Here is a 14,564-nt window from a genome sequence, read left to right on the forward strand (position 1 = left end):
TTTGATTAAATGTGTACACTCTCATTACAGCACTACTTCAATTACTCTGTTGTAGCTCTATAGATAATGCAAACTAATACTTTGTGCTTGTTCCAACACCAACGCATGACAAATACCGAACAGCCTTTATCAAACATTCACATACCTCAAGCTGTGCGGATGAATCTAGCTCAGCTCTCTTGGCGTCGGGCTCCCCAGATAAGGGGCTGCGGAGGGTCTGGAGGAAGAGCGCCGCCTTCCTCTTCCTCTCCGCCTGTAGCTGTTTCTCCTTGGACTCCTTAGACGCCTGGGCCAGCTTCTCCCTGGCTGCAGCTGCAAGACGATCCTCCAGTTTCTGCTTGGCTAAGGGCAGGGAGATGAGAGGGTAGAAACAGGAGAGAGGGTTGATAGTGATATTTTACTGCCATAATATACAGCATAAGGCTCTACTGGAATGCTGTAGAGGGAGAGAAAATGATTATAGAGACAGAGGGAAATTGTGCTCTGCTTTTCACTTGGCCAGCTCTTTCCTGATAACAAGTGAATTGTGTTTTGAAAGCAGTGAATTAAAAGATCGAAGAGAGGGAGGAGAGTCACAAATGTAGACATAAAAAGCAAAACCTGGGATTTTAAGAGACAAAAAAACTGAGACTAAAACTAAAGGACAGAGTCCAGAGTTATGGAGTTATTTTCATGCTCTTAATGTTGCATCAAACCAAGGTTGTATCTTGCAATTTCAGTCTCTCCAACTGCTGTGGATTGACAAAGTTCCTCCAGAATGATAAGCCTGACTTACTCTGCAGTGATAGGTAATTTCATGCAATTCAAGGTTTATACAGAAAAAAAGCAGTGTAGGAGGGAAGATGTGGGTGGAGAAGAGCAGTCAGACATCTGAGAGAATTGGTGGTGGAAAAAAAAAAAAAGGAGTGCGGTTTTGAGAGATGAGGACAGGAGATGAAGTGACAGAGACGTGTAGCGGATAGATAGGTAAAGAGAGCACAGGAATGTGATTGGGCTCAGAGAGCAACAGGATGAGTGAGACGGAGAAAACAAGACAAGACAGTGAAGTACAAAGGAAGTGCTTGGAGGAGAACAAGTTTAAGTTATGCAACCGCTGGGCTAGTGTTATCTCTTCCGGATTAAAAATAGGCTGGCTGCCGAGGCAAATCATATTTGAGTAGAGTGTGAACAATAGCCTAGTGCAGAAGAATCCATCTGCACTCCAGGCAGTGGCACAATACACAGTCCTGGCCGGGCCGTGTCTGACTCATAGACTGTATAAATAATGGATGTAGCCACCGTGACATCACCTAATGGCTTCTGGACTGCCTAAATCAAGCCTCAAGTTTGGGTTTTTCGGCCGTCGCCATGTTGGTTTTTGTGGAGCCATGTGACCATATTTGGATGAGAGGGTGGTGCTGGAGAAGCGTGAGGGGTTGTCAAAAGCTAAACAGTCTACACCTGTGGCTGACAGATTACCTGGTGAATGAGCAAGTTTTACTTTGTGTTTCACACAGAGGAGATTCTTTTTGCGGTGGTGACGGACCGCAGTTGTTTATTTATCAGACATAAGAAGTTCCGGACACGCCGCTCCCTCGCCTGAAGAGAGAGACCGGCAGGTAAACAGCACGTAAAGGGAAACTTAAAATTACTCCACTACCGTCTGCCGTAATCTCTCCAGGGAACAGCCAACAACAAGTCAGGTATGGTGAGTGCAGTATAAACACTCCTTAGTGCAAAAATATCAATACAATAAAACTAGAATTTAACTCACTGACATGCCAGATGCTTCCATAAAAACAGCACCGTATTATTTGTCCGATTTTTGCATGAAAAATTCACAAAAGGCAACAACACAAAGACGGCAGAGAGGTTATGCTTGTTAGCACTGGAGGTGGCCGCTTGGACTATATTTTGGGCGCAACTTGTCATGAAGAACAAACTTTCTTTACTTTTTGTCTAGTTTGCTGATATCTTAAAAATAAAACATTTAATATAAGGTGCTATAAAAAAGTTGATTGTCTGTCAAGGAAATTGACAATCGACAAATTTGGCCACTTTGGGGTAACTTCATCAAGTTGCTAAGGCTGTTTTAAAAAAAAAACTGTTGCTAAGGGCTGTCACGATAACCACAACATTGCAACACAGACCTATTGACGGACTAGGTAGAATAAAAAAAATTTATTTTCAAAGTTACATCAGTTCATCAGTTACATCACTCTCTTCACAGCCACCAGACTCCATTGACAAAAACAGCAATTTTACCTCGCAGAACACGGGAGTTGCTGGTGGTCTACCGCTGCCTCGATCGGTGGGTCAGTTTGTGTTATTCTGTGGTGTTTTAATGGGCTAGTTCGATTACGAACTCACGTGTGTTACAACATGTGACGAGGCAGCGGGAGAGCAGCACGTCCTGTGTTCTGCCAGGTAAAATTACTGGTGGCTTTGAAGAGAACGATCTAACGGCTGTTTCTGGTCAAACAAACCTTAGAAAATTGCCTCCTAATTTTTACCAACACAAACTGCCTCAAATAACACATAACGTAACCCATTAAACATTGTAACACGTCTCTCTTTTTGGCTAACGTTTACCGCACCCGCACACAAGTGCGCCACAGCTGTGTTTCCCCGTCGCATAGGCCGAACCCTCTTCTGTCCCATTCATGCTTCACTCGCGTTATGCGTCGGGCCCGGGTAGTTGCAGCTCTCCTTTTTGTTTCAGACTCAGTGAAAATTAAACAGGGCCGCTGATTTGACACGATGCATGACACTTTGATCTGATTGGCCTGCTTTTGATGCGCTGCATTTGATTGGTGTCTGATCCAAGTCAGTTTTTCTTTCTAGCTTACAATATCTGGAGATAAATATTTTACTCAGTAACTGATGGATGTACAGATGTAGCAAATTACTTTACTTCATTGAAAAAACACTGAAGTAAAAGTAAAATGACTAACTTTGAAAAATAGTCAAAAAAATACAAGTACATGAAAAAGCTAATCAACCCTAATGTGAGTACTTGTTATCCGTTACTTCCACCTCTGCTGTTAATCGAATGAAAACAGCGAGGCAGCCAATTTCGACGAGGCAATATGCAAAGTTAGCCCCAGAGGGGTTTCCTTGGAAAAGGGAAATACATCGAATTTGAGGGCTAATCTACTTACCCATCATCCAGCTGTCTGAATGTAACTGCCCCCCGGGCACCAAGTCCCAATGCAGCCCTAACCGGGACAGCTCAGGCTGGTGCCAGCCGACAGTTAGGAGATGCTGAAGCCCTTGCAGGAGTTGCCAAACACGGCCGAGAAAGTAACCGCCTTAAAAGCCTCACAGCCACAGTTACAAAGCATCTGGCTTATTGATTTAGCATGACAGCCTGTTGCTTGCTTACACATCCAGAGGAGACACAGCAACATTATCATTTAGCAAGAGTTTGTTTCTTGTCATCCCCTGACGAACACAAGTTCAATATTCTCTCTAAGGTTTTGGTTCTCTTGACCATCTCCTGAGGTAACATTCCAGATCTTTAGCTCTTAAATGCTTTACTCTGTCCAGCTAGTTTCTGGAAATCTCACTATAAAGCCCGGAGGAGCTGCACGTATTCAGAGATCATTCTAAAATAAAAATTCAAATGGCAAGCAAAGTAAGTCTGCAAGTCTCCGTGGCTCCTCAATGCATGAATCACACTTTGTTTATAGACAGTACACCTCTGTTTAAAGTATATCTAATGTTATCTCTATATAATATTAAATGTTCCAACACTATAAAACACGTACATCTACTGTAAAACGTTTACAGTGACCTAAAGGATTCATGTACTTATCATTGGAAAAAGCATTTAGTGTGTGTGTGGCACTTTTCCAGCCCATCAATACAGATTAGGGTTCTGCAGCCTGCCACTGATTCTCCTGCTATCTGATCAAGTTAGGCCTGCTGACTGACAGCCACTTTGCCACACAGCAAAGCCAATACAGTCAGCTATTTATTAGGCTTTTCCAGCCTCTTTTCTCTGGCTGTCTGTCAGCTCAGAGAGAGAACATTACGCTCTGATTCTGTTCCACTGAACCCTAAACGGGACCTGTCAGCCCCCTTGATGCTGAAAAGTGGCACAATTGTCTTAACTGTCTCTTTGTCCATCTTTCCAGGCTCTATTCTGCAGCTGTCTTTCTGGTCTAAGAGAGATTACTACACTTTTACTCTGTCCTTTGAGATGTCATGAAACGCTGAAATCAGCGTCTTTAAAGACCTACGCTGTCTTTAGGGCATTTAGCCGAACAAGTGACAGGAGAATTGGCAGCTGAATCTTGTGACTCTGCAAGGCAGCCTCATGCTGTTGCATCAAAATACAGCATGGGTAGTAGAAGTGAAGGGAATATCACAACCACAGGTACAAGCATGGAGATAGGCATTTAGTATGCAACATCGTTACAGGTTAATCTACAGCCCTTTGAGCGCGTGATTTTAATCATTCTATAATAAGAGAGGCCAAAACCTCGTATGTGGCTGACCGCATCAGGTCAGTGTGCGCTTTTGTGGGCAATGTGTTACAAGGACTGTCCTTATGAGGCCGATGACAACGTGTTTGAACGCAGGTGCGCGCTGCGGATGTAGGTGAGGACAGCGGAGGAGCAGTGGAGGCGGAGCCTACTCCCCGAGTCCCCACTCCCCTAGGTATCCAGAGCCGTATGGACAGAGAGTCGTGTCAGTGGAGGTCCAATTGCATTACAATGTCGCAACTCTCTCTTTCTACGGCTGAGAAAGTACCGTCACTCAGTCAGTCAGTCAGTCAGTCAGTCAGTCAGTCACATACAGACCTATGTGGGGGGCTGACCCCGATGGTCAACTAAAAAGAAGACCCCTACATTAGCTACAAGTAACTGCCTTATTCTGTTCTGCAAGTTTTTTCTTTTCAAAGAAGCATTTTACTCTCAGCACCCCTCATCTCATCTGCTTCATCAGAATTTGAGGGGTGTAAAAGCCTATATTCCACAGGATCTGTATCTGCTGTGACCTCCGGAGTTGATCGCGCCCTATCTAGTCAATACTCGTGTTTCCACAGCACGCCCCGCGTTCCGTCTCCGACGTGTCCCAGTAGCGTCTCTCCCCTCAAAGTCTCAGTCTATTTTTGACGCAGGCCGCTTCAAGGACGCGCAAAGCTGAACAGAGCAGATCGTTCCAAACAGGAAGTCAGACACGAAAACAGCATACAGCATCCGGTCATTTCAAAATAAAACACCATGTACAGACTCCCATTTATATAACCAAACTGAACTGTTGTTTGTGTTTTGCTCTGTTTTAACATTGATGTTGCCGTGTGATTTCGCATTTCTTGCGCAATAATGTAGTTCTCCCGTGATATTTTGATCTTGCGAATCATGATGCTTGGGCCAGCCGTCTAACGGACCAGAACCACGGCGCACAAGTTACACGGCTAAGGCAATAAATCAACTTTAAGTACAATCCCTCCCAAGTTGCAGTTAAATAAAGCATATTGCTCTTGAAATTAATCGGCCTTTTTCACAGCAGACATTTTTACATCCAACAGGAGGAGAAGCGCAGGTGTTTATAGTAGCGTTAATGATGGCTGTATTCCATTTAGCTGCTTCAATTTCATGGCCCTGGTTGTTTGCATGCTGACTGCCTGTCATGGCTTTCTCAGACACCTGAACACAATTGTTAGAGTCATTATTAACACCTGTCCTTTTCCTCCTGTTGGATGTAAAAATGTCCGCTGTGAGATAAGCCCACAGACAGGTATATATATGAATATTTTAGAGAAATGACTCTATCCTTGAAAATACAATTGGCAACATGCATGAGGCTATTTTTTCTCTCTATCCCTTATGGAGGAGCCTTCTGCAAAACAGTAAGGATCACCATGTTATTATATATCTAATAGGAAAAGCCCTACAAATCCTTATCAGAGCAAGCAGAGCGTGAACCTCTTGCAAGACAAAGAAGGCTTGTTGTGAGCGTGTGCATTCTGACATGGACAAATATACCTGTATACCTACAGGTACGGGTTTTTCTTAGTGCACAGTCGCTGATGCATTACTCTAGTTTAGGAGAGACTGAGGAGACCTAACGTGTAATATTCTACAACCATGACTGAACAGAGAGAAACAAAAATAGGAGAATACATCTCCATAAGGCCTTTGGAGAGATGTACGACTGTTGTTTTCTGTACTACACTGCTTTTCTCTTACTGCAGGGTACACCCCGCTCAGGGAATTTATAATTGAGACTCAATGGATTTATTCATCCTCTCTCTTCCCCTCTTGTTTTCCCTCCTATTCGAACCCTCCCAGAAAATAACAGCATGCCAGTGGGTGTGACAGAGATGTCTTGTAAGCATCTCTACTTATATGCTGACGCAGAGACAAAGAATTAAACTCTTTTTCTCCCAGAGTTAGCTGAGGAAAAAAAGAGCTCCGTCATAGGCATCATCGACTGGGTTATTAACATTCTGCCAATCGCACACGCCGAATAAAGCTGTCTTAATTCTTAGCTGACAGAAGCTGCAGTTACACCGCAGGAACCAGGGTCTGGATGGAAGAACGCCACCTTCAGCTCAACCTATCCGAGACTGAGCTCCTTGTCATCCCAGCCAGTCCCTCTATGCAACCACAGATCAATATCCAGCTTGGACAAACTGAACTCATACCCACTAAGTCTGCCCAGAACCTGGGCGTCATAACTGACGGCCAGCTAACCTTTAAGTTTCACGTGGCCTTGATTTCTCGGCCATGTGGATTTGCCCTGTACGACATGAGGAAGATCAGATCCTACCTGTCAGACCATGCAACACAACTGCTGGCACAGGCTCTCGTGATATCACACACTGCAACTCCCTACTGGCAGGCCTTCCTGAATGCCTATTCAAACCTGTGCAGACGATCCAGAACGCAGCAGCGCGACTGGTGCTCTCTGCTGATGAAAGGCACCTGGTACTCCCATCATAACAGGGCTTTGGCCCTTACGGACTTCGTTCCCTCCCGTCTTGATCGTTGCTTGTGTTATATTAACTCTCAGATGTACGTCGCTTTGGACAAAAGCGTCTGCTAATTTAAATTGTAACATTGTAAAAATAAAAAAGGCCTGTGTACTTTATTTTAACCCTGCTCTGGGGTAGTACTTTCTTAAGGTAAAGAGACTGGGGTTGGCCCTGCAGAGCTGAACATTTCTGATTGGTGTAGTACAGTTGTGACAGTCAGCTGTCTAATTTGTCTAAGCTAATATTTAGACCTCGGTGGAAACACAGACCTTTTGATGGAAATGTGGCAGAAACATCTATTGAAAAAGAAGTCTTAATGGAGTTAGAATAAAATTACACTGAAAAGTCACATTTGTGGCGACCTTAACCTTTTTTTTTTGTTTAAGTCGAGGTGAAATGAAAATGTCATTTTAATCCTTTTAGATCACATCCCCGGTAATATTGTGCATCTATTTTACAATATAGGCCAAAAAAAACTACAGAAAATCAATTTCTTCGTATTCTTATTTCAAAATCTGATCATTTTTTCTTACGGTAAAACTAAATTTCACGCGTGCTTACGTAAGTTAGCACCAAACAATTTCAACCAATCAATCTGCAACATTTAGCCGCAGAGCACCAAGAACTCTCGGTCAGTTAGCTAGCTACTGCGCTGTGGAGAATGTCTGTCTACGCCCACTTCTCAACGATCAAATCAAATCCCTCTAATATGTCCCGCCTGCACGTCCTGTTTCACTCGGACATACGTCAGATACGGAAGCTAGATACTCTCAAAATGCCGTTTCAGCTCGACCCTAAAGATACAGTCTCGAAGATTTCAGTTTTGTGCTCTCGAGCGCCACCCACTGGTGATAATCATGGTTCTAACTCTTGATTCTCCTTGCTTTCCTTTTTAGACTGTTTGCCTTCATCGGAGCATCGAATTTGTTTCTTTTTCTTTGGATTTTCACTTATTTTTGAAGTTGTATCTGTAGTCATCGATCTTTTCTTTGTTTGTTCAGCCATAGTAGATTACTGTTTACTCGCAACACTTGCAGAGACCCGGAAAAGCAGCCGCTTAGCTCAGCTACCCTCTCTGGCAGAGCAACCACTGCTGGGTGATGGGAAATGCGTCACTAACTGGACGCTGCTTGTGATTTTATCCACGAATGTCACCACAGACAGCCAGTCCATAATATAAATATATATATATATATCCACTATATACTGCATATGCAAAGGCTTTCATCAGTGGGCCATAGGCTCAATCACCATTGTGTTACCTCATTTGCCAATAGATAGTAACTTAACAGACATTTATTTAAATGAAAAAGTTTGAGATTATCACTTTAATAAATGATGTTACGAATGAATTACAGCTACCTTACAATATTCAAGAGGTATAGTGGCATTAATGTTACCTTGTTTTGCCTCCAGCTCCTCCAAACTGAGAGCGGGTTTCTTCTCTTCCGGTGCAACAACTGGAAGAGTTTCTTTTTCAACCATCTCAGCCCCGTCCAACACAGCTTCCAGTCCTCCCTCCTCCAGCAACTTCAGGCAAAAATTCATGACAATCGATTGTTAATGTCAAGGTACTAAAAGCATCTTTTCAAGGATCAGTTTTCTGTCCATATTAAATTGGATTGGATTGATGGAAGCTGTACTGGACCTTGTCCTCGTCTGAATCATCGTCCAATCGAACTCTGTTCTTCTCCAGTGGCAGCATGTCATTTTCCTTCGCCTTAATGGCAAAGCAGATCGGGGCAAAAGAGGCTGTTGTGGCACAAAGAGATATGAGGAGAAATGTGAATAAAACAAATTCAAAGGAGTGTGTGTCTATAACAGGTAGACGAGCGCGGTGCAGCCTTCATTTCATCGACAAATTCAGAGTAAAATGAAAAATGCATCGGCTAAGCAGGTCTCCTTCACAGTAGAAGTGCAGAGGGAAGTTAAGGACAAGGACGAGGCAGAGGAAGGATTAAGGGATGAAGAGAACAGACAGAAGGAAGTGTGAAATGGAGCCAAACAAAGTGCAAGAGTGAAGGACAATATACAAAACAAGAAACAGAAATATACACACAGACGGGCAAACAAAAACGACGAGGGGGAAAATACGATGTAGAAAGAGCAACAGATGAACACACAGACAGGATAGTGAGAGCTGGCCACAAAGCAGCGACGGCGAGTCACACTGATTTTTATTTTGCGAATCAAATACGTCTGCTCTTGTAGAGATAAACAAATAAGACAGTGTGAATCATTCCCTAAGGAAATAACCTTAATAAAGGACCTTTATCCTTATTGTGGAAGCCTGGATAGTTTACTTGTGCACTTCACTGACTAGTTATTAGTTTTCCCTGCGCCTGCACCGTGACCCATTGCCTCCCAATAGTCTGTGTGAATTCATACTTTAATTTGCATATATGTGTGGGTTTATGGGTCCCGCCAGTGTTGTGGTAAGCAGACTCTTTCATCTCTGCATAGACATTTCCAGCCTGATATCGCCAGATGAAATTGCAGGCATAAATTTAAAAACACTCTCAGGCAGCAGCTGCATCAGCACCAACATATGACACACACACACACTTAAATACACACAGGAGTAAAGTACGTGCAGGTGTATCCATATATACAGAAGGCTTTGCATCTCATTTACTGAGCAAATGTACTAAATAAGTTCTGTGTTCTTCTATATTTGTTTCTTGTCATAGTGTCCTACCTTTAGCAAGCTTGGAGTCCTTGAGTGACGCGTCTGACTGCAGCGGATCACCATCATCTACTGAGTCAATCTGGATGAAGAAGAGAGAGAGAAGAAAGTATTAAATAAGTACATTTATTTGGATACCTTGTATTCATGTAACATGTTTTTGAAATGGCACAATATCCACAAACACCTCAACTGAATTGCATTTTGCTCCTTTTGGGCAAAGCAGACGAATTTTGACAAGAAACAGAAAAAATGACATTTCTATTCCAAATTCCATGATGAGGTGGAAGTAAAGCAGAAAAAGTAAAAAAAAAAATTGGTGTTTTCAAAAGAAAAATCCAGACGAGCTGGTTGTTAAAGGAGAAGTCCGCCCCTGGACAAAGCCACTGTCAGTCAAAGCTGGTGTTCTCTGTAATCCATAGAAGCAACTATATTTGAAACTGGCGCCATAGCTGTGGAGAAAGTTGTACAAACAGCTCGTGGTTTTGCCCATTCTACATTCCTACAACACCCAGCATGCATTGTGCCCCTCCCTCTCAAGGCCCAGCGAGAGACGCTGGAGTGAAACACTACAGTTTCCCTGCAGGCAACGGCTCAGAGCGGTACAGGATCTGAAATACGACGAGAATATACCGGTGGATCGTCTAATAAATCTTCAGGTCTGCAGTCTACATTTCAAACTCTCGTTCGATTTTGAACGAGACATGACATCAGAGGCGGCCGTCCTAGATTGAGGAAGTGTAGTTTAGCGAGCTCCCTGGCCGCTGGAAAACCTCCGCCAGACTACGTAAAATGCGTCATCTGGCGGAGGTATTCCAGCGGCCACTGGAGAAGCGGACAGCGTCCTCCAAAGGCACAGAGCCATATTGCATTTTTCCCTACCATAATAGCATTAGCTCCCCATAATAGCATGATTGGACTGAGGTTGAAAATTGGCGAACTGGCTCTTTAATCTGCCTGTGATGTAGTTCATTGAAAATAAAAGAAGCATATTCATGGTATTTTTCCACCAGTCTGCAATGTCAGGATCATTCCTCCTTCTGCATAGCTATCCAATGAAACTCTTGTATTTAATTATTGTAATTATTCATCTGAGGGCTTCTATGCACAATTAAATGTAATAGCTCTGATGTCGTCCCCCTGCTGTGCAACTATGAATGTTGCTGCAGACAAACCAAAAGCTACTGTGGAGAATAGAAACCTCTGGCTGTGGCCTGAAGGATATGCTTTACTATTTCATGTTTCTGTAGTGGAAGAGTGTGGAGGTAGTGAGCAGAATAGACTGACAAGACAGAATAGCAACAATAGAACAAAAGCAGAAGACTCTTTAGAGTGGAGCCAAAAAATGAGGTTTTACACCAAACTGCTCAACAGAGTATTGTTGTGTACAGTAGTAAGGGCAAACCAGATTATTCCCTCTCTTATATTAAATTCGAGGTAGGCTGTACAACAAATGACTGACAGGTTTGTCCTCATAGAAGAACATGAACCTCTTACAAATGCGTTAAATGTGATTGACCTTCAAATCCAATCGAAGGAGAAAAAAACGAATCACAGTTCTACGACATTTGCCAAAAGCAATAGTTAGGGTTTTAAAAGTGATTTGAATAACGAGGAACACAAAGACTTATTGGACACAATACTAGAATATATTTTTCACATTAAAACAGTTTACAATCAGTAACTCATTTGTGAACTTTTTAGCTTTACTCACTGTACCAGGACACCTCTTTATTGGAAATTGTGGGGGAATTAATTGAAAGTTAATCTCGAGTTCCGTTCTCTTTACCAGCACCTATAGCGATAAATGATAATTGCGGGAGCACACTTCCAGGAAATCCAAACAATGTTGAATGTGTGACGTCCACGGTTGGCTCCAGTTGTAACTCTTGATTTTCCTCGCTGACGGTCACTTTCCTTTTTAGCCTTCATCTGAGTGGATTTTAACTTCTTTTTGAAGTTGTATCTGTAGTCATCAATCTTTTCTTTCTTTATTTGTTCAGCAATAGTAGATTAATGTTTGAGGCAACACAATGGCCGAATGAGGTAACACAATGGTGATTGAGCCTATGGCCCACTGATAAAAGCCTTTGCATTTGCAGTATATAGAATTATTACAGACTGGTTGTCTTAGGTGACATTCGTGGAAAAAAATCACAGTTAGTGACTCGTTTTCCATCACCCAGCAGTGGTTGGTCTGCCAGAGAGGGTAGGCGGAGCTAAGTGGCTGCACTTCCGGTCTCTGCAAGTGTTGCGAGTAAACAGTAATCTACTATGGCTGAACAAACAAAGAAAAGATCGATGACTACAGATACAACTTCAACAATAAGTGAAAATCCAAAGAAAAAGAAACAAATTTGACGCTGAGATGAAGGCAAACAGTCTAAAAAGGAAAGCGAGGAAAATCAAGAGTTACAGCTGTAACAGCGAACCAATCGTGGACGTCTAGTTAGATTGGGAAGCGTCCTCCTGCAATTACTGTTTATCGCCAAAGGTGCCGCCAAAAAGACCGCAACTGAAATCTTCGAGATTGAATCTTTAAATCTGCCTGCCTATTCATTTTGGGGAAAAAAATGCATTTGTGAAAACATCAAAGAGCCTTGGGGCTGCGGCAGCACAATGATGCTAAAATGTAGATCTACATCTACAACTTCTATTTCTGACAGTTGGCTGCAGGGGTTAAGAAAGGTAGCAAGTCACCTTGTCGTGTAAATAATCCCACTTTTTTCCCACTGAGTGTTCCTGTGCATATCAGATCAGGATTAATTCATTCTTTAACGTCTTACTCTCCTCTCTTTTATCAGCCATTCACTAATCTGGCAGTATAATTAGTTGCTTTAATAGTTTAAAGATCTCCATTTGGCTCTCTAATATCCCACTGACACTCTTTACATCATCAGTGTTTCTTAACAAAGCTCTTAAAGCTGGCTTGTATGCACAGGCTAGATAAGCAGAAGCCCTCTGTAGTCATACCTGTGGGCCGAGTGCTCTTAGCCGCTTTCCAAATATAAACTGCTGACGGAATAAAAGTGGTGATGAAGCCAGTGCCACAAGAGGGGGGGGGGGGGGGGGGGGGGTAACCTCATGAGGTTCATTTTACCATGTTTGAAGAATGCTTCAAAGACCGCTTCCCACTATTCAGCTGTAATTGAACAGTGCTTTCAACAGTCAAAGCACTTTAGCGAGGCCCGGGAGAATATAACGCCTAAAAAACTCTAAAAATCAAAGTTCACATGAGAAGAAGCAGAACAAAAGTCACGCTAAACCTTTCTGGGAAGACCTCAGATGGGATTGGCAGGAATTTGATTGTGCTCACTTGCAAACCTGTAGCTTAGCCTTTAAAATCCTTATAAACCTTAAGTCACATTCATTGCTGTAACACTCAGTAATAATCCTTCACTCTGAATGGGAATGTGCATCAGCGTTTTATAGCAGGGCAGTCAAATCAGCACTGCTTAGAGATAATAAGCTACAGAAGGCTATCAGTGAGAATTCACAGTATTCTAAATCATCTTTGCTGCAAAAATGGCTGCTTATATTGGCTTTAACGCCATCACCGGTTTCACGTTCTGCCACGACATGGATTCTGCATTTCCAGCTTTACGGGGAGAAACACAAACGTTTTGGTTTTATTCAATTCAAATAACTTTATTTATCCGTTAGGAACTTCATGTGTGTAATAGCGTCAGTGCGTATACAGTTCACGTCCCAACGACATACCACGCACACATATCACATAAAACATTCATAGAGCAATCAACAGTGCTAAATAAAGCTTTTAAGAATACGACTTAATGAAGACGCAACACATGAGGCAGATTTACATCCCCCAACACCCACAGCAGTCTCGCCCACTAGCCGTCAAGGTATATCAAAGCCCGCCCAAGTATATTTGGCGACTAATCATGCATCTCTCATGTTTCTTATTTTATCTGTCCAAAATCATCATCCACGATTGATTAGCTGCTGAGAATCCTCTCCTTGTGCTCTGCCCATTCCATAACTGTCACGAGCAAAGTCTCAACACATGCTCGCCAGAGAAACGTCTGTGTTAAATATGGACCATCTTATGCCACTTTTTTAAAAGCTTTTAAATTCAGCTGTGAAGTTACGTTGTCATTCATAACCACATTGGTTTTGTTTGTTTTGACAAGTAACGCCTTTAACAGCGAGCCTCCTTCATGCGCAGTATGGAGCTAATGGACAAAATGTTTTCATTTTAAAAATGCATACGTAAAAATGAAATTGGAAAGTGAAAGTTCAATTTTTAACTTTGATTTTAATCTAAATAAAATTTTTGGAATTCTATAGAATAAAATATATATTTTTTTATTTTCAGTGTGGCTGAACTTCCAAACTGGCTTTTACTGTAATCTGTGCTTAGTGCAGTATTTAACAGCTTGCTTCATGAAACTTTGTCACTGCCGTCAGTTTTTTCTCAGCACGTCCCATGACTGAAGTGTATCGAAATTGCACACTCCTTGGAGTACCTACGTTCCCTGAAGGCAACATGATTGAGCATGATCGGGTGAGACCCAGCTAGCAGGAAACGTTCCCATAACATTGGCTAACATTACCTACAAGTTCTAATTAGGTTTGAAAGAAAACTTTTATTTTAATATTCAAAGAACGTTTTAAGGAGGTTTATCATTTCAAATAAAGTTGTAACGTTAAAATGAAGACAAAACGTTTTAACTGCGACATTCTGAAGAATGCCTTTTATAAAACATTTGCTCACTGTTGCATAAAAACAAAAGGTAGAACATGCTGACTGCAACAGTCTGAGGATCTTTTCAGGATGTTAGTACGGTCTGAACTATCAGAACGTGATTCATAAAAGTCTCCTGAAATGTGATTTGAACATTCTCACTGCAACTTTCTGAAAATGTTTTCAGAGAACGTTCTCCTGCT

At 42.3% G+C, this 14,564-nt stretch overlaps 1 protein-coding gene across 2 annotated transcripts in view; it reads right to left on the bottom strand.

Annotated features, from left to right (window-relative positions):
* The window catches only part of sfswap (splicing factor SWAP), a 78,796-nt gene that overhangs the window by 34,620 nt on the left and 29,612 nt on the right, over positions 1-14,564 (bottom strand). For both annotated transcript variants that reach the window (XM_069673640.1, XM_069673641.1), the window contains exons 11-14: positions 9,666-9,735; positions 8,616-8,719; positions 8,368-8,497; positions 146-342 (exon numbers count right to left, since the gene is read on the bottom strand). In XM_069673640.1, the coding sequence (XP_069529741.1) occupies positions 146-342; positions 8,368-8,497; positions 8,616-8,719; positions 9,666-9,735 (501 nt within the window). The remainder of the gene's footprint in view (positions 1-145; positions 343-8,367; positions 8,498-8,615; positions 8,720-9,665; positions 9,736-14,564) is intronic.

Source organism: Semicossyphus pulcher, unplaced genomic scaffold (assembly GCF_022749685.1).
Source record: "Semicossyphus pulcher isolate SPU_LCO1_2020_fin unplaced genomic scaffold, fSemPul1.0.p SCAF_22, whole genome shotgun sequence".
NCBI classification, from domain to species: Eukaryota; Metazoa; Chordata; class Actinopteri; order Labriformes; family Labridae; genus Semicossyphus; species Semicossyphus pulcher.